This window comes from Alternaria arbusti (assembly GCF_024043155.1).
Source record: "Alternaria arbusti strain BMP 1465 chromosome Unknown scaffold_3, whole genome shotgun sequence".
NCBI classification, from domain to species: Eukaryota; Fungi; Ascomycota; class Dothideomycetes; order Pleosporales; family Pleosporaceae; genus Alternaria; species Alternaria arbusti.
In genome coordinates this window covers 912,585-932,448 of record NW_026249943.1, presented here as the reverse complement: position 1 = coordinate 932,448, position 19,864 = coordinate 912,585, and the positions used below count along the sequence as shown (strand labels likewise).

General features: G+C 51.8%; 6 protein-coding genes across 6 annotated transcripts; 2 read left to right on the top strand and 4 right to left on the bottom strand.

Moving 5' to 3' along the window:
- Positions 1-1,326: 1,326 nt before the first annotated feature.
- On the bottom strand, positions 1,327-2,974 carry J4E86_002945 (uncharacterized protein; the record flags this gene model as incomplete). The annotated part of the gene is made up of 3 exons (XM_051443501.1): positions 1,327-2,266; positions 2,315-2,763; positions 2,810-2,974. The coding sequence occupies 3 exons, from the start codon at positions 2,972-2,974 to the stop codon at positions 1,327-1,329; spliced, it is 1,554 nt and encodes a 517-aa protein (XP_051304996.1).
- Positions 2,975-3,441: 467 nt separating this feature from the next.
- J4E86_002944 (uncharacterized protein) lies at positions 3,442-4,196 on the bottom strand (the record flags this gene model as incomplete). The annotated part of the gene is made up of 2 exons (XM_051443500.1): positions 3,442-3,801; positions 3,933-4,196. 2 exons carry the CDS (start codon positions 4,194-4,196, stop codon positions 3,442-3,444), a joined length of 624 nt encoding a protein of 207 aa, XP_051304995.1.
- A 455-nt stretch (positions 4,197-4,651) lies between these two features.
- Positions 4,652-6,095, top strand: J4E86_002943 (uncharacterized protein; the record flags this gene model as incomplete). The annotated part of the gene is made up of 3 exons (XM_051443499.1): positions 4,652-5,038; positions 5,149-5,881; positions 5,932-6,095. 3 exons carry the CDS (start codon positions 4,652-4,654, stop codon positions 6,093-6,095), a joined length of 1,284 nt encoding a protein of 427 aa, XP_051304994.1.
- Positions 6,096-6,675: 580 nt separating this feature from the next.
- Positions 6,676-8,082, bottom strand: J4E86_002942 (uncharacterized protein; the record flags this gene model as incomplete). The annotated part of the gene is made up of 1 exon (XM_051443498.1): positions 6,676-8,082. One exon carries the CDS (start codon positions 8,080-8,082, stop codon positions 6,676-6,678), a length of 1,407 nt encoding a protein of 468 aa, XP_051304993.1.
- Positions 8,083-8,452: 370 nt separating this feature from the next.
- Positions 8,453-10,832, bottom strand: J4E86_002941 (uncharacterized protein; the record flags this gene model as incomplete). The annotated part of the gene is made up of 2 exons (XM_051443497.1): positions 8,453-10,752; positions 10,802-10,832. 2 exons carry the CDS (start codon positions 10,830-10,832, stop codon positions 8,453-8,455), a joined length of 2,331 nt encoding a protein of 776 aa, XP_051304992.1.
- A 315-nt stretch (positions 10,833-11,147) lies between these two features.
- Positions 11,148-12,407, top strand: J4E86_002940 (uncharacterized protein; the record flags this gene model as incomplete). The annotated part of the gene is made up of 1 exon (XM_051443496.1): positions 11,148-12,407. One exon carries the CDS (start codon positions 11,148-11,150, stop codon positions 12,405-12,407), a length of 1,260 nt encoding a protein of 419 aa, XP_051304991.1.
- Between the last annotated feature and the right edge of the window lie 7,457 nt (positions 12,408-19,864).

Here is a 19,864-nt window from a genome sequence, read left to right as displayed (position 1 = left end):
CGCAGAAGTCACACTCCCAGTCATCTCTTCCCCTGCATTCTCGCTTAGAGCCTTCAGTAGGCTTCTGTGTTGTGGTACTATTTACACAGTCTTCGCCTTCTTCTCTTCTGTCTTTTCCTTTTGCCTCATTTTCACCACACGCTCTTTCAGACCCGCGACATGCCTCGGTGTCGGAAGCACGATACGGCCCAAAATACGCCGCCGCATCCCACTCCCCATCTCTCTCCTCTGCTTTCCTCGGCTCAGAGCCCGCGTCTGGATCATCCACTGATATTGATGAAAGGATGAACTGTTTCGGTACGTCATGACCAAACAGCCTCCACCAATCCGGTGCTAGATCCTTCAAGATGGGATCATGATACCCCTCCACATACTGATACAACGGCGGCATGGAAGCATCCTCAGTCGACGAATCGTCGTAATGGTGGGCGTAGCAGTGATGGCGAACATAGCAGTCCCCCTGGTGGTAGAACCGTTCACACCCGTTCTCGTGCTTGCGGCCGTAAGAGTAGTCTTCCTCAACGTCCACATTCCGCGCATCATACCACTCCGCGACTTCCTCTCCCGTAGCAGGATGCGTATACGGGTACCAACACCCCGGCTGCCACATGTTCGCTTGGGCGGGTGCAAATGTTGGTGATAGTACCATGTACCCCCCTAGCTGTCGTTGAATGCTATCTTCGCTGAAAGCTGGCATGATTTCGCTCGCATATAGCGTGCCATTATGTTGCCGGTCTTGTTGGTGTCCCGCTTGGTTATAGGCTGCGTCCTGGTACAGCATTTCGGATGCATTGGACCGGGCACTAGGCTTTCGGGAAGATTTTCTGCGGCGGTTGGAAGTGCGCTTTGTCATCTTCGCTCCTGATGTATGGATGGAGATCTGTCGTGATAGTATGTGGGTGGGGAGAATACAGGTGTGAAGATGGGCGTCGTGCTGTATGAAAGGGTGTAGTGTCTTCAGCAAGTAGAGTATCAAGGGGGTACAGTGTAGAAATATAGTCGTGTGTGTTGCAGATTTTATCACACCATTGACTTTGACGAACATGGTCCCCCGTCGCATGCAACCATGGGATCTGTGAAGAGAACCAAAGTTGCGCATGTGACATGAACCAGACTTTGACAGAAAAGCATCATCGAATTGACTGCGTGAGATATTTCACATCCACGAAGCTGTGATGATGGAGTGGTGCAAGACAAACCAATGGCATTGTCATATATTCAAAGCCGTGACTATGACCTACCAAACGGCCTACCCTGGTCCGACGTCGCGGCGCCGAACCTCCATGAGCGCATGCAGACCCCACACTGCCATTCATACATCACGATCTAAGCAAGTTTCCCATCCTTCACTTTGTACAACACCGACCCACTCCCCGGCTCACTAACCACGATCGCCCCCTTCAACTTCTCCTCGCTGATATCCGGAAACCTCTTCTTATAATACTTCTCCACCCACGCTTTCTTAACCGCCTCAACCTTATCTTTCGGCACAAGATGCACACTGCATCCACCCCAGCCCGCGCCCGTAAGCCTGCTGCCACAACTTCCAGCCGCGCGAGCTAAATCGCACAGCTCGTCCAGCTCGGGACAACTGCATTCGTAGATCTCGCGGCATGAGTCTTGTGTCGTGTTCATGAGGTCGCCGAGGGACTGGAGGTATGCGCGGTCGTTTGATGGGGGGGATGCGAGGAGCGATCGGAATTTGATCACGCGGAGGGCTTCTGTGAAGACGTGTAGCGCGCGCTGTCGGAGCATGAACTTTTCGGCGCGCACGGGGAACTTGGACATGTAGCGTTCGTTCAATTCGTCTTCTGAGATACCCAGCAGTCCGCTAATTTGCGCACGTGTGTAGCCGTCTTCTTGGGGGAGGTAGTCTTCGGTGTGTTGGATTAGCTTCGTGAGTTGCGTTTCGAAATCTGACACGGAGATCTTTGTGTTTTCGGAGACGCTCTCTTTATCTTCGAAGTAGGTGTCGTGGAAGCCGCGGAGGCTGACACCGAGAGGGGAGGAGTCCGTTGGGAGCTCTTTCTTTAGACCGAATGCTTTGGCTAGGAAGACGGCTGCTAGTGTGCATTCTACGACGCGCAGGTTGTAGCATACGGGCGCTGTAACGTGCTTGTCGGCGGCGACAAAGCTCTGAGCGGTAACGAAGACGAGTTCGGGGTCGGTCTTGGGAAACTCGATGTTTGTGTAGTTTAGGCTGGGCTTGAAGGATACGTATAGGGCCGAGCCGCGGAGGGAGAAGACGGAGGCTGCTTGGTCCATGCTGAGGACGTGTTAGCCGTGATACTTCCATGTGCTTCACTGTACTCACCCTCCAGAGTTGACACCGACTGCGCGCTCGGAGACAATGGCAAGCTCGCAAAGTTCGGTCTTGTCAATTTTCTCCTCACCATTCGCAGCCAGCACAGCCAAAGAGCTTGTGCAGACAACGGATGCTGAACTCGAGAGGCCACCACCACTCGGCACTGTGCCATCGCATACAATATCCATACCCACGGATGTGAACTTTCCTCGCTTCTTTTGTAGTAGTTGTGATACACCCTTCAGTCCAGACTTGAAGTAGTTAGTCCACTCATGCTCGGTCGCGTCGATTGGGATCTCTCCCTCGGGAATGTCGAACTCGCGGGTGGGGAATTTCTCTGAGTTGAGGTTGGCTATCCGTACTCGCGGCTTCTCTTCAGATGGTCGCACAGCTACGGCCATGATGAAGTCGGCGGTAATGGCCATGGGCAGAACCTCGTACAGGGAGTAGTCGATGTGCTACAATCATTAGTGACAGGTAATAGACTTCTGGCAGGTAATTTACCTCGCCGATGATGTTGACGCGTCCAGGACTCCTAGCGATAAAGTCTGCTTGCTTGCCATAGAGGTCCTTGAACTTGGCGAGTAGGCTATCCCATCGCTTTGTCTCGACTGGGAGCGCGTCTTCGGGGTAGATGTCGCGTAGCGACGTTGCTGTCGGAACCTCCATTGCGCGATCTAGAAGTTCGAAATTGCAAAAAGCAAGAGAAGGAGAAACAGAAAGCAGGTTGAATGGCAGGAAAAGCAGAATCTATTTAATCCCCGGATCGTCGCAAGATCTCAAGTAAATGTACGGCGGGGTCCAACTGACGACAAGTGGGGTTCTCAGACCTTCCCGTTTTGAGAAGCGCATCCGCATCACCAACGGCCCGTGAGCTGCATCGAGCTGCAGGTACGGATTTGAGGTCTCGTGTCGCGGTTGCTCGGGGGGAAAACGCCGTGGTAGGATGAGCTATGGATGCCCGGCGATGGTAAGATGAGAGAAACTGAGTGAGGCGTTCCGAAATTGCGCGATAAATTATGCTGACCTCAGCACTCGACACCACCAGACTGCAAAGTATACGACGCAGGTGGAACTGTCGATTGGGTATTTCATGTATACGTTCGAGGTGAGGCGAAGGCGTATGTGCAATCCCATCAACCCAAGCCTCTACCTCGTCCCCGCGGAAGCCCTCGTCCAATGCCGCTGCCTGCTCGACCTCGTGAGTCGCTGCGACTGATACCACGTCCGGTCTGTCCGCCTACGCCGGTATAGTTCCCTGTGGACGATGTCGAAGCACCGCGTGGCCGGACGCCCCTGCCTCTGCCTCGAGTACCTGCCCTGGGAGCCGCCTCAGCCTTTCTGCGATCCTCTTCTATCTTCCTAGCCGCAGCTTCTCTCCGCGCCTGCTCGTCTGCCGCCCGACGTTGTGCAGCCTGCTGGCGGTGTACCTCTTCCTCCTCGATGTCAACCAAATCTTGCGACGCACCCTGCCATTGCGGGTTCAAGATTAGACGCTGATTATGTTCTGTTTGGGAAAGTATGCGCGTCCATGTTTGGAGCAAGGTAGACGCATTCTGGACGGTGCGTGATACAGTCTATTCATCGTCAGTCTAGAGACTGCGGCAGTTCTACTATTGTCCCTTACAGCCATGTTGTCCTTGGCCTTCTGCAGGCTTTCTACCACGCCCTCGATGACCTTGTTGACGTTTCGTATGCTCTCCAACTCCCTGCGCAATGCTGCTTCGCGCGCCTCTTCTGTCGTGTAATGCGACTCCTTTGACCGTGTCTTTGCTGCATCATTGTCCGCATCTTTTGTCTGCTTCTTGGTCTTGCGTGCCGCAGGCGTGTCAAACAACGCGTCCGTGTCCGAGTCGGAGAGGTCAAGCGCGCCCAGGTTCGGCGGGTCCATGCTGTGTAAATGTGTTGTGTATTGTGTCGGACTCTTCTAGACGAATTGATTTGGTGAGTTTCAACGACTGACAGGTTGGCGTGTTTGACGTATTTGGTTTGGCGGGGCCAGCGGTTAGCAGGGGTTTGTTGATGTTCCGCGTTGCGCCAAGGAAGGAGCACCAGCCATCTGCACCTGCCGTCCCAACCTCGCGACTTCCTTCATTCCCCGTCGTGACATAGCCCATTGTCTCCACCCGGCTTTGTCCTTCACCTTCACCATCACCAGCCCTACCGCCATCTCCACTTGCGCGCATATCGATACTGCCTCTATTGTCATCCCAACGTTGAGGCGCTGCGACATCGAGCTTGCTGTGGCATTGTTTTGATTTTGGATACCCACAATTCGCCCTGTATTGCTACAACAACACCACAACTGCCCTATCCCAAACAAACACCCGCATCATCCCACCCAACATGGAGCGCACGCCGTCCCCGCCCCGCCGCGTTCACACGCCGCCCGCGCCGCTGTATGGAGACAACTACGAGCCGTTTTCACCGCGCCGATCGCGCAGAGTGGCCGCCCAGCACGACGCTCACACTCACCAACAGGAGCGGTCAAGCCCACGGACCAGGCGCGACATCACGCCAACGGCCTCTTCTCACGCCAAGCGTTCTGCTGCCCGCGCAAACGCTTCCTTTGCACTCTCACCCCCATCGTCGCCTGCATCCCCACAACACCAACACCTCCGCTCTCCACGCTCGACCCGTCGCGCGCCCTTGGACCTCAACCCGCTCGACTCTGACTCCGACACTGCTGCACCAAGCTCGTCCCGGCGCACCTTGTTTGCGAACATGGCTCCTGTATGTTACCTGAGGTGACCGCCTGGGCCCGGTGCGGTTGACAAACAACTGCGTCGAGTGCCAGACGGCCTCCACACCTACTACAACCCAACATGCTAACTTCTCCACAGGGCATGCTCCCAACTCCCGCAAAGACGCCGCGCAAGCGTCGCATCGAAGACGTCAGCTCGACCGCGCGCGTGTTGTTCCCCGCCAACCGACCTTCAACCATCGACGAAGCCATGCCGACCCCGCGCAAGGGCCGCAAGACTAAGAACCTCTACACTCTAGAGAGCTTCGCCCAGCAGATGGACGAGAACACTGAAAAGATCCCCATCTACACTGACTCCAAGGAGCGCGTACCCACTCCTGGTGCTCAGACTGAAGATAACCCATTCATCACCGTCAAGGGCAAGGGCAAGGCAAAGGCTGCTCCCCAAAAGTCAAGGAAGGTCGTCGACCGAAAGACTGCCAAGATGGAGGCGGCTGTCGACCGTGACGAAGGAATGGTATACATCTTCCGAGGTCGCAAGGTCTTCCGCAAGTTCCACGACGACGCACCCTCCGGCGCCTCAGCGGCAGAGGAAGACGACGACCTCTCCGCCGATGACAAGCAAGTCCGCCGCCAGATTGGTTATGAGGCCCGCCGTCCGCTCACTCGTTCGTCTATCAAACCCCGTCTTCTGTTCCAAGCAGAGATCAAAGAGCGCAACCGCGCAAACGGTGTTGAGACCGACGACGAGGAGGCGATCACCGACATCGATGCGTCCGTCGCGACCCCGAGCCGCAAGAAGGGCAAGAACGCCGTCCCAACACCATCCTTGCTCACATCGCCGCCGCCTACGACCCGCAAGCTCAAGAAGGGTAAGTCTCTTCAATTTTCGCCAATGAAACCCCCGCTTATACAGTAGCAGAGATCTCGTTTGATTCATGGTCGCGTGTCAAGTCAGCGCACAGCTCCAGCAGCTCCACCAAGACATCCAAGAAGCGCAGCGGTGAGCCGCTCGAGCGCGAGGCAGCAGACAAGCGGGCTCGCAGTGAGCACTCTACCTCATCCATGTCAATTGACAACATCTAACGGCCTTCAGCCCGTTCGTCTTGAACAAGTCTTCCTCGTAGCTTGTGTTGAGATGCTATCACCAAGCGTTCCCAACTCCCCTTTTGCATCAGGTCCTTTGTGACTGATTGTTTGCATAGCGAGCGTTTGCTTTTTGTGTTCTTCGACCTATGCGAGTCGAGGAACAGGATCAGGATACCCACGATTACATTACGAAAAGGTTCGCATTACTGACGGCCTTTAATGTTTGTTTGGCATTGAAGAGGGATGAGAACCTTTCTTTGCCGAGAAGGCATTGTAATCGGTGTTTTCTCTGGGACATTTACTGGACAGCACGCATATGTGCGTTGCCCAGAGTAACTTAGTTAGTAAGTAGGGAATACGGATTTGACTGCGGGATCACGGTATGCGGTTGCTTGGTATCTGGGCGTCTCGATGAACAGACACCGAGCTGGTATACGGTGCTTAGCGGTTGAATCGATGGTAATGGGAGGACATGGAAGGGAACGTAGTATAGATCAAGGAAAATACGAGTGATAACTCTGAATGTGCTTATTTGACTGAACGTGAATGTAAATACCCCTCTCTCTATGATGTTCCCTCACCGCCGTCCCAGATCAATATCCAAAACCTTGACCATCCCGTCATCTCTGTCCCCTCCCTCTCCCTTTACCCTAAAGAAAGGCACAACCCCCCTATTCACCACACCCTCAAAAAGCCCCTCAATCATCCCACTCAACTCGCTCCCCGTCTGCCTGAAATCCGGAAACGCATTCACCTCCAGCAGATACGTGTTCAGTCCGCCATCCTCCTCTACCCCTACCATGAAATCCAGCCCGAAAATCTCAAAGCTGTTAGGCAGCGGCTGGAAATGAATCGACATCCCCCTCGCCGCAGCTTCGAATGTCGCGGCTGTCGTTTCCTTGATCTGCTCGAATACTTTGTCTTTCCAATCCGGCTTTGCGTCTAGTTTGATAGATCCGAGGTCGGGTTGTGTAGGTAAAGAGTCGGGGAGAGACCAAAATAACCCCACACTGCCCTCCCTATCCCCACTCTCCTGTAAACACGTGTTTGTCAGATGCGCGCGCATGGCTTCGTCGCGGTCGTTTTGTAACACGTCGGACCAAGGGGGGACGTAGGGGCGTGCGGCGAAGAGGGCGAGCATGGGTCGGTAGACGAAGACTTGGAGAGCGGATGTGGCGAGGACATATGTGCGGATGTGGAATTTGCGCAGTTCTGGAGTGGGAGCGTTGGGAGGAGAGAGGAGTAACGGGGGGTGGATGTAAGGTTGTGCGATGAAGTGGCGGAGTTGGGATGTCATGATGCCGTTTCCCTCTTCTTTCTCTTTCTCGTCTTTCCCCTGCTCGCCAATGCTGAGACTGCTGTTGGCGCCGGTATCACTTCTCGCATCTTCCTCCTCTTCTTCGTCCTCATCATCACTCTCAGGATCCCACTCCTCGAAAATCCCAGTCAACCCCTCCTCACTGCTAAACAACCTAATCCCTTGCCCCCTCTCACTCATCCCCGGTTTCAAAATCCACCATTCCTTCTTCTTCTCATCTTCTTGACTCTCATTCCTCGCCCAACTCTCCTTCAACTCCCACGCTTCAACCAATGCATCATCCAGAAACTCGGCGTAGTCGACTTCAAACTCCACGCTCGGCTTGACGTGTTTCTTAAGTACGCTATCGGGGTATTTGGTTATCCAATTGGCGATGGTGGTGCTGAGGTAGTGTTTCCGGATTAGGGCTTTGCGAATTATGTAGGCGTTGGCGAGACTACTGGAGGAGTTTTCAATGAGGTGGTCGAAGTCGATGGATTCGTATTGGACCCATTGGAGGAGGCGGGAGGAGGGGGAGGGGAGTTGGGATAGAGATGTTATCAACTCATAAGATGATTCTGGCAAGCGCTTCTCAAGTGCGGCGATGATAAGGGGTTGGACGTAGGGGTCTTCGTAGTTGATGAGAGCGTAGATCTTCTCTGAGGGTTTGGGGTCTGACGTCGCCATGTTATTGTAATTCGTTTCCTGAAAGTGGTGGTCCTGCTCTTTCCCTCGGTGATGTGGTCGCACGTGCGTCGTTGGTATAGTTAGGAATACCTCACTTCTCTCCGGATGAACAGTCTCAGAACCTTGGTAAGGTAAACGCAGTATACAATTCAGCGTAACAAAGCGGGTATAATATTGTACAAGTAAAACAAAAGGAAAGTCGTTAATGCGGCTTCGCTCCACGCTAAAGCCTTCGGTATCCATCAGCCCAGAAAAGTCGAAATGCACCCCGTTGCTCGCTTAGCTCTAGCCAATCAGCGAGCTTTGTGACCCAAACGCCCTCCCCTTCATGTTTTTTTGTGTATGCCTCCCCTAGTGTTTTCCAAAAGAATTAAACAACTTCCAAATCGTCATCGTCGTCGTCGTCCATGGCAGCAATAAGACCAGCGTCGAGACCGCCGAGACTCTCGCGGCCTGGCTCGCGGATGCCTTTTCCGGCTAGCAAGAGACGCGCCTTCTTCTTCGCTGGACTGGCTTCGCGTGTACCGCGGAATGCAGAAGGGAAAGAAGTATCCTTCTTCGGTGATGGGATACGGCCGTACTTGAAGCCCCAGCCGACGGGGTCGCTCGAGTTGGATGATTTCGCCGATGCTGTTCGTTTACGTTTAACAGGCGCCAAAGAAACATCGGCTGACGTACGGTTAAGTAGACTGGTAAAGTCTACGTCGGCTGGCTTGTCAGGCTTTGCGCCTGAGGAACCTTGCGACGATGTGTAGCCTCTTGCGGGGAGGTTCTGGGTACCAGCACCCTTGAGCTTCATGTAGTCGCCTCCGGTACTGCCATCTCCCATCGTGCCGAGCTTCTTTGCTAGTTCTCTTTCCTTCTCTTTTTCGGCTAGTTGCTTGCGGAAGCGGTCCTCTCGGCCTGCTCCGCCTTCCCAGTTTTGGTGGTCGCGGTCGATGAGTTTGGCTGCGCCGCCGGGACGTGGTGCAATGTAGACGGTCTCGTGGAGTTCTCGGTCGTGATACTTGCCTTCCCTCTTGAGTTCATCACCTTTCGGGCCACCGCGTCGGCCAAACATGCCGCCGCCTGGACCTCCGCCAAACCCGGTCATGGTGTTGACTTGCATGCGGCCTTTCTTGGCCTTGTCCACCTGAAGTTGGATGTGGAACTCGCAGAATTCGGTCTTGCGACCGTCGATCCACTGACCACACTCCTTGCCGTCTTTCCGTTGTGCATGGCAGAAGTCTAGATCTCGCGCTGTACCAAGTTCAAGGATGGTGTCGTCAGAACTTGACAACTTCAGCGAGAATTTGCCGGTATCGCGGTTCCGTGGTGGCATGATATCGGGGTTGAGTATGGCGACTAGTGTACCAAGAGGGAGTTTCCAGAATTGCGAAAAGCCAGTGTCGAACAGGAAGAGATCGAGCTCCCATTTGAGATCCGTGAGACGAATAACCATAAACTTGCCGTTCTGGTCCAAGTTCTTGTCCTGGTTGCCCTTGGTCTGGTCCTTTGCTGCGTTCTTGGAGTTTTGCGGTGTCGACTTGGAGCAGATAACCCCAAGAACAACATAGTCGTTCTCCCAATCTGGCGGATCGTATTCTGGCGCCTTGACGGTTTTCAGCAGTTGAGGTATTGTCAAGACCGTCTTGCCTTCCAGCGTGCGCGTGACTACATTGTGTTGCATTTCCCTCGACTTGAGGTGGAGACCAGAGAACGATTCGAAACTAGGAGCATCGGCGCTTTCGTCGCGCGACGAGATCTCGGCGTATTTTGTGGCTGTCGGAGTTGAGCCAAAGCTGCTAGACGTGGCCTTGGAAGAGGACGAGGTCGGGCGTGAGCTTTCGGGCCTGAAAGACAATGTGGAGCCTGGTCTTGGAGTGGGCGGACCCCCAAATGTACGGTTCTGTAGACTTTGCGTTCGGCTGTGATTCCTCAGGGCCGGCGGAGGCATGTCGCGTGAAGTCTTGGTATCGGTACTCTGAGATGAGCTGGTTCGTGATAGCGACGGCCGGTCTTTCAGCGCTTCGATGTTCTGCAGCCCAAACCCCCTACTCCGTCTCTGTTCAGCCTTGTCCTCCTTCTCTTCACGCTCCTTCTCCTTGTTCCTGCTCTCTGCGATGCGCTCACTGAAGGACTTGATCTTGGGCGGCTCGACCTCTTTCGACGAGCCCAGCCGCGACATGCGCCCGCTGACAGCACTTCCCGGCCGCTTGAGACTAACGTCGCGGGCTGTGAGTCCCTTGTCTATGCCCAGCATGACGCGCGCAGGACTCTTCGGCTCGGTTGGCGCTTGTCGCATCCGGACTGGTGATCGCGGTACCTCGACGTCGGTCTCTTGCCTGGTCTCGGGCCGCGGCAGGTCGATTCTGCGCATGCCGGTGGCCATGCTCGCTCGTGATGACGCTCCATTGCGATCCAGATCCTGGGACTCGTTCTTCTTCTTCTGCAGCGCCTTCAGCTTCAGCTTGGCCTCGATGGCCTGGAGTTGCAGCTGGAGTGTCTCCTCATCCTCCTCTCCATCGCTGCCGGCTGGCACACCTCCGCGCGACATTGGGCGGCGTTTCGAGGGGGATGGCGATGCTGAGTCGCGCTGGCGGCGGCTCTCGTACCTCTTACGGCCGGATGGCGAGCTGAGAAGGGCTTCGACGGGCGACTGCGGGGGCCAGTTGGGCTGGTTGTTCTTGACTGTCACTAGAGTCAGCGCACGCATGGCACCTTCGTATGGGCGACTTACCTTTTGACTTGGGGCTCTCCCGCACAATCATTGTTGTGATGGTGCAATATCGGATGCGCTATCTCGCAGTGGCCCATAGCAACGCCAATACTGGAAGCGGGAAAAGCAAGATGGGAAACAGTCGATCGTCAGGCAGGACTCACAAGCGCATAGCCCGGTCCCGTAGCGTTTGTTGACACCGGACTGTGGTTCACCCCAGACTAATCTAATCCGAAACCGTGACGTGACAGGGATTGCGCGTCTAAGGTTGCGCCCACGCGACGCGCTTGAACTCCGATTCCACCACGAACTCGATACACCACATTCAAGACTGTATATGCCCAATTGGACCAGCAGACACCTCGCAATGGCGCGCACACGCTCGAAACCCGCAAAGGCCGCTACTAAAGAATCCACGCCCGAACCTACCACCACAGCCAAACCGCTGCCCGCAAGCACATCGAACCCCCCGAAACTGTTCGTATTACCAAAAGACACATCCAAAGACGCGCGCATAGTCAGCCTCGACAACCCCGCAAATGATACACCATCACGATACTACTTCTGCCCCCAGAAAGGGTTCTACGAGTTCACGCGCATCGCTGCGCCAAAGAAAGACTTCAAGAGTTGGTTGATAACAGGAGAGAAGAGCGAGGATGGCACCACCGAGGAAGCAGACGCCTCACGGGTAGGCAGCGGCTACATCACCAAATCCGCCGATCTCTTCATCGCAACACCCATCGACATCCTCTTCCTCATCCTCCCCGCCCTCACACCAAAGTCAGCAAAAGACACGAAGCAACACTTCCTCGCCTTCGATGACTACCTCGACACACTCTCATCCGCTTCACCACATTGGAAAGCGCTGTTATCGCAATATCCTACCCTAAAATCAATGATAGAAACCAAGATGCGAAGGATATGCGACAAAGTCGACGCAGGCGAAGAGTCCATGTACCGCCTGTCCCACACCAAGCTTCTCGAGGTCTTTGTCGCAAAGGCCGAGCGCATGGTGAAGAAGGGGCTTCCGCCATCGATGGAGGAGAGATTCATCAAGACAGCCCTGGAGATACCCGTCATGAGCATAAAGCGTGAGGAAAGCACACTAAGCACCATTACACCAACCCCCGACGGTGACTCAGAAAAGGAGAACAGCACAACAGTCGACTCGCAAACAAGCGTCACAACAACAATAACACCACCCGACGACGCCCCCTCAAAACCCACCCTCACAACACCCCCCGAAATCCCACACCTCCTCCGCCTCCGCACATCCCTAACCTACCTCCTCTCCTCCTACACTCCCCCCTCCCTCCGCACACCCTTACTCGCCCTCCTATCCCCACGCTTCACACCCCTCGACACTCACCTCACCGCCATCGCAACGCTTAAATCCGAAGCGCTGTCTCTACGCAGTATATCAGACAACATCAGTCGTAAACGCGCGATTGAAGAAGACGAAGAGAAGATTGCCGAGAGGGAAGAGAAGAAGCGGAAGAAGGAGGATGAGGAGAGGAAGAAGAAGAGTGAGGGGAGGGGGGTTAAGGCTCTCAAGAAGGTGGATACGAGTGGGATGAAGAAGATGAGTAGTTTTTTTAGTGTTAAGCCAAAGGCGCAGGGGAAGTAGGAGGGGTGGGATGGGTGGAGGAGGAGGGGAGGTTGGATTGCATGTGTACGATAGTAGGGAAGCTTTGAAGGTATGAGGTTGGAGCACCACAGGTTCGGTGATGATGATCATCACCATAGTATTAAGAAATTGAATCAAGATGAGCCCTCTCTCGCACGGGCAGCGCACTCAATGATCTTGTACTCATTCGGTTTTGGTACAACCCGGGCAGAAGGAGAAGAGCCGGAGCCATGAGTCTGACCTCGGTCTATTTTGGGACTCCAGAATTAGAGCTGTCGTAAAAAAGGTTAGAACAAGAACCCCAAGGGGTATTTATACACCTCCCAGTCCTGCGCTAAGAGCAATTATGATCCGCCGTAAGATTTAGTGAACGAGAGTAACGCACTCCATGAAGTTGTTGGCCCAGAGTTTTGGATAATAACCCAGGGGGGAGAGCAGAGCCGGAGCCATCGCTCGTCTTTACTCTTTGTTTTGGAACTCCAGAATCGGAGGTGCTGTAGAGAAGAGAGAGGCAGAAGCTGGAGAAGTATTTTAAATATACACGTCCCGGTTGTTCGCCGAGAACATCGCCTTCTTGTCGTCGAATGTTAACACCGCGAGCAACGCACTCCATGGGTTGTTGATGAAGAGTTTTGGAAAATGATCGAGAGAAGAAAGAGCAAGAGTCGAAGCCATGGCGCGTTTCCTTTGGTGATTTTGGACTCCAAGACTGGAGGTGTGGTAGAGAGAAGAGAAAGGCAGACCCAAGAGTGGTATTAATACACGTTCTCAGCCCAGTGTCAGCAACATGGACTTCTAGTCCTGCAGTTTCAACAGCGCCCGCAGCGCACTCCATTAGCGGCTTGAAGAAGTGTTTTGGAGAACGTCCCAGAAAGACAGACAAACTCATGTGAAGATTTTTTCCTTTTCTTTAGACTCCAGAAGTGGGAATGTTGTAGAGAAGAGAAAGGCAGACCCGAGAGTGGTATTTATACACGTCCTTGCTCCGCGCCGAGAGCATGTCGCATTTCTTGATCGGATTCAAACAGCGTGACCACTGCTCTCTCATGTGATGTTGCGGGAACGCTTTCGATGTTTCCAGGAACTTCGTTTTTCCCACATGGTTATCCTCTGATTCTCTTTCAATTTCTCTCTTTCTCCGATCTCTCTCATAGCATCGCTTGACACGATTTTGAATCGTCTCAGGACCATAGGGTATGGCGACTGGAGGTTTGATGAAGTAGATGCAGTCCAACAGACAGTCATTTGGCGCCATCTGTCTGTTTTGATCTGGGGAAGCACATCTCTGGTGTAGGAGACGGGAGAACCACCAGAAACAGACATTTTAGTGTCGGTCTAGATTTCCTGAGTATATCCGACATGAGGAAAATCCGTTGTTGTTTTGGAAGTCGAAGGGAGGAACAGACATAGAAGTGCGAGAGCGAGATTTTGGACAGAACGACGTGCGCCTAATACGAATCCATTTTGGTATATGGGAGGAAGGGTTGAGAAGGGAGAAAGCTCGCAGCTTGCACGACGTTTTATATCTCGAGTATACTACCGTCTTTTAGTACAGAAGAGGAGGAAGAGTATCCGAAGCGAACATGGTGTTTTTAGATGCCGATTTTGGATACTGCAGCCCGTACATGAAGGCTGCTGTTGTTTTAGAAGTCGAACGTAGGAGCCGACGCATGGCCATAACCTGCGCTAGCTTTTTGGATCGGACGACATGGTGCCATAGTAGTCGTAATTTTCAACAAAAAAGAGTAAGCTTCGAGGAGAGAAGAAGCTAGCAGATTCGAACGCGGTTTATAACCTGTTTCTGACGCTGTCACTTGGTATGATTGTTGTGATAACACTAGACTGTTGAAGCATGTGGAGACATTCCACTGTCGAGATAGACTTTTGGGCACATGTATAAATGGTATCATGTTTTTTGGGTGGAAGGACGAAACATACATGTCTTCTGCACTTCATGCTCTTGAACCGAACGACTTGCGAGGTCAGGATGCCTATTTTGATCAAGTAGAGGAGGATTTTAGCGGAGAACAGGCTCGCAACTTCCACTGCTTTCATAACTCGAGCGTTGGACTGCTTTTTGGCATGAAAGAGGGGGGTTCAGCCAGAAAGGACCATAAGTTCCGTTGTCCTAATCTTTTGAACACAGGCCGCAAACATGTAGGTGTTTGTTTAAGGGTAATCGCAGAAGCAGACATGGCTTTGTAGAAGCGATCGTTTTGGACGGAACGACATGTATTTGCGGACCCGTCCTTTTTAATAGAATAGGGTATGCTATAAGAAGATAGAAAGCTCGCAGCTTCTGCAGCATCTTATACCCCCAGGACTAGAGACATCTTGGCGGTCGCTGCTATTTGGGTAATATGTCATGAACAAGACGATGACACTGACGAAAACATTACCAGGATGTCATCGTTTTTGAATCCATATTAGGGCTGATGAAGATGACAAAGCCTTTGACTCTGGAACGCGATCATGGATGTAGTTGTGGCTGACTTTCATGAGATTTGCCGCTGCGTGTTTGAGTCGGAAGAAGGGCAAGACGCTCATATCAAGGCCGAATGTAGTGTTTGGTGAGCGATAAATGTGCGAAGCTCTTCGTGAGAGATCCCATGGCGTCCAGCCGTAGAACCTTTGGAGTCAAACAACATGGATGTGACATTGCTCAATTTCGATAGTTGGACTGCGGACTGGAAGCCCAGGAGGACATGGAGCGGTCATTGTGTTTTTTTCGGCCTATCTGGAGAGACCTGAGAACAATGTCATGGATGTAGATCTTGCGGAATGCTGGACATCCTGTGTTTTTTCGTACATTTTCTGCGTGGCCTCGGAGAGAGCCAGAAAGCATACCTTTCTTTCTAGCGACTTTTTGTCATGTATGCCGAGAAGGAGAGTGGAAGAAGAACAGGAGAAGAAGACATGTAAATTCTTTGATCCGCTTTTGGTGCTCGCTCTCGCAGAAACCAGACATGGGCGCGACGCGTGAAGATTTTGATTTCAGAAATGAGCGGATCGAATGGTTGAGGAAGAAGAGCAGAAGCAGTAGCTTTTATACATCCTCAGCACCGACACCAGCTCATTTGGAGCTTGTGTCTAGCTTTCCAGCTGTTTAAACATGTCCAAGGGGTTTGCATAAGCATGTACACAGCGACTTCGTGAGGAATAATCCATCACATTGATGAGCGTGATGTTTGGTGTTAATTTTGGATGCATATCCAATAGAGACAGCAAAATCAGGACGTTGTTCATGTGATCTTTAAGGCAAATGTTAGACATAGCTTTTCTTTCATCAATCTTGCCGCTCGAGAGAAGATCAGTTCATGCGATGTTGGTGGCGAATTTTCATTTTCAGAACATGCCAGTCCTTCTCGTTTGTTTAGGAACTGTAGGATCTTAAGAACTTTCAACACATCCGAACATCTTCGCCAGGCTTTTGAAGTTTGCGTGTTTCTAGTGCTTCAGAAGAGGAGGAAGAAGCAGGTGTCTTGTAGCAGAAGTTGTAGAGCCGACGGGCCCATCCAAATCCGAGGATGGCCCTTTTGGAGAATAGCGGAGTGAAGTTCTCTCATCAGGCTGCTACATCGAATTCCTCGATGAAGTCTTGATTTTGATGAAATGCATGTCGGATGCACGGCTCGTCTTTTTTATCTACGCGGAGATGCTCGACACATCGAAAAGTTCTATCATCGTTTTGGAAAATGTGGAAGCTGCGCAGGAGGCAGACAACATCAGAAGCCTTGGTGTAAATTTTAGTAAAAGGAAAGTGCAGTGTGATAAAGGAGAAGGTCAGCTAGATACCGAGATTTATATAGTGCTTCGACGCTAACAGCCCCGCTTTCCCGCATCGTCATGATAGCCGTGACCACCAGAATACCATCTTTCATCGCCAAACGGCATTTCGATGTTGAGTAGCGTTCATTCTAGACGGAGTGTTTGCCTAGGGCCGGATGCGTCGAAACTCGAACATGTGCGCATTATCTGGTTATTTGAAAATGGCAGTTGCGATCTCATTTCCTTCCCAGCTGGCGTCGACACAACAACTGCGAAGGACAGCTAGGTCATCTGGTCTTGTTTTGAAGCTTCCAAGCCTGGACAGCATAAAATAGGTACTGTCCGCTTTCGTATCCTGCCTGGAACAAGGATGCAGCCATAGTACATCGCGGAATTTATTTGAGTATTTTGGAAAAGACGACAGGTTGTCCAATCATAAGGGGCCATAATGGGCCTTTTGGACAATCATGGAAAGAAGTATGTGAATGAGGATGTGAATGAGGATGTGAGGTGCAGTGCCAGGGAAAGGCTTTATACACAGTCTGCCAACACTCCGCAGTGAAGCGGCATCAACTAGACTTTCCGCGGATTGGATCATGACAACAGTAGTGGAAATTTTCGAGAGCGCAGCAAGTCCATGCGTAGTGGACGTCGTGTTTTCAAAAAGACTGCCAGATCCAGAGAAGGCGGAACCATAGCTTTCCTGGTATCCGTATCTTGGTAAAGCAAGAAAAAGGACTTTTGATGAGGAAAATAGAAGGTTGGCACTCGAAAAGAGGTCTTTATACACGAGCCCAGCTCCGGTCGCACGTGACGGTCATGAAAAAAAAGACGGGAAAGACAACACCGGCGGCTGGTTCATTCGCCGCGGTGGTGCATATTTGAGGCGGCACGATGCCGGGCTGTATTTGTTTCACTTCGAAAGCACCGCCGGGCACGCACACATGAGAAGTCTACATGCTTCTTTTAGTGTACCATGAGCAAATCATGACGAAGTTTTGCGCGAAAGGAACGGAAGTCTCGCCCATGGGTCGAACCAGTTATGATTTTGAAAAATACGGCGTTTTGAAGAATTTTCATTCGAGGAGAGGAGACACAAGGTCGGTGAAACTTATGTCCTCTGCGAAGTCCACAGAGCCATACCTTGGAAGATGAGATATTTTTGGATTATCGTCTCATACGTCGAAACTCTACCGTCTTTTCGAGGGGACGCGACATATCGCTGGGGTAGTTCCGATTCTAGCGACATTATTATTCTCATGCCATCTTCGCTGGACAGTTTGAGCAGATCAGAGGGGCTTGCAGACCGCAGCGAACATGGCAAACGTTGGTTTCGGATTTGGAAAAGACACAGAGGCCATACAAAGGACCAGCCATCGTTTTGGAAGTTTCGAAAAAGAACGGAGAAGAGCGAGCCATTGTTAGTGCCAAACACGTTTTTGGAATTCACTAGAAAGCTAGTGTATTGTAGAAAGAAGGAGAGAGGGCCTGGCAAAGAGAATCATTTATACACATCACGCCACTCCACAGCATAGCAATGTGTGAAGGCCGCTCTGTCAGGAGCTACGCAGACATCGGAGCAAACTTCTTAGCGTTTTCAATATATCATCCTTGCGATTTCTCTCATTCGTGAGGGCAGTAGCGTTTTCAAACATCGGGTGAAGGCCCAATCCTTTAAGAAGCTTCTTCCAGACCTTCAAGCAGACAGCATAGACTGGAGATGGATCGTTTTCGAGAGCGCAACGCCGTTTCCATAGGCAAAACAAGACTGGCTTTTGAGGTGCTGGGTCGAAGAGGAGGGGAGACGCCGCACATGCAGCGTAACGAACTTTATTTTGGAGAACATCGCTTTAGTGATTGATGGGTAGAAGATAAGGACGGGGCAGCGAGGAGGAGCTTTTATACGCAACTTCCTGAGTCAAACAAGCGTGGAAATGCGAAAGTCTGAGATCTCCCTCGTCATGTCACATGTTGTGGTATATAAGAGATTGTAAGGTACCTGGTCACAGCAGAGAGCATCCAAAAGCCCTGTCGTGTTTTGAGAAACTGTCGCTCTCATGTTCCATAAAGATTGTGAGTTTGGACCTTGTAATGCGAACGCAGAGGCGCGGAGAGAAGCTCATGAATGTGCTGCAACCTGGTTTTTGTTTTGCTGTTGCAACAAGATCGGAAAGACTGAAATCAGTTCATGAATACGAAGAGATGATGTTTTGATAATGTGAGTGTTGAGACGCAGAGACCAGCTCATGCGCACGACGAAAGCATCATTCGGTAATGCAAGAGCAGAGACAGAGGAGCTTTCCCATGAAACTTTCTTACGGGGCTTTTCGATAATGTAACAGCGGAACCGCAGAGCCAGAGACATGAAAAAGTTGCGCACTGCTTTTGAAGTGAAGTGCAAGGAGCTGTAGGGATAAAGAAGTAAGAAACCCCAGCCCAGGAGGTGTTTATATACATGCTCCCCAGCTCAAACAGCCTGGGGACCATGTGCCATGATCGAAACTCTTTTGTGAGGGAAGAGAAGAAGCGGAAGACCCATGAACGGCACGTAATAAATCTTGAGCAATCATTTTCTGGAGCCTGTTTAATTTTGGTGACCTTCGAGGCTGGCAGGAGACAGACACCATAACAGCTCTACGGTGAGCTTTAAGGAGGAAGAGCGCACTCATGCAATGAATGGGTCGGAGTTTTGGTTGGAAAGAGGAGGAGGCAGACATCCACTGCGCGTACGTTATTTTTGAAGCAAGGAACAGAAGGTGTTGTGATAAAGAAGTAGGAAGGACAGCAGCAGAGCAGTGTTTTATACACCACCAAACCACTAGCGCAGTCATCGGTATTGCTTTCGTGCGTTTCGCAAGTCCAGAACATGTATCACTCTCCCCATGTTTTGTGAGCATAGCCGCGTGCATCTCCGATTTACAGCGTTTACAAGTGTCCAGACGGCCATAAAAGACAATCAAACAGAATTTCAGAGGCCAGCAGGTAGGACAACATTCAGGATGTTCGTAGGCGCTTTGGTGGACCAAAGCCACACATGGCTAAATGGGCGCGGCATTTTGAGACCGAGGAGGCAGGCGAACACCATGAAGCGAAGGAGTATCGATTTTGGAAAAACAACAGAGGTGTGCGAGATGATGAAGACAGGAAGGCCCGGCAAAGACGAGGTTTTTATGTTCCAAGTATCCATCAAGCACCGTTCATAAACTGTACGGCGGCGGTTTTGGTGGACCACACCCACACATGGCGGAATGGTCTAGGCATTTTGAGACCGAGGAGGCAGGAGACCACTATTACAAGATGTTCCAGGCCTTTTATAAGGAATCGAAGAAGAGTGTAGAATAATGAAGACAGGAAGGCCCGGCGAAGAAAGTTTTTATACTCCAAGTATCCACCAAGCACCGCTCATAGCGAATAAGGTAGCAGTTATGGTGGACCACAACCGCACATAGTTAGCTTGCGTGGGGTTTTTGAGAACGAAGGAGGCAGGAGACCACCATGAGTTGACGGCGGGTACATTTTGGTAAAGAGAACCGGAAGTGTGGGATAAAGAAGACAAGAAGAGCCAGCGAAGACGAGGCTTTTATACACCACCCACGCGCCAAGCACTGCCCATTTCGACTATTTCAGGCACTTCTCGGATCTTTGATGTGTTGTAGAACCAGGAATGAGGCAGAAAGATCCCAAATCGT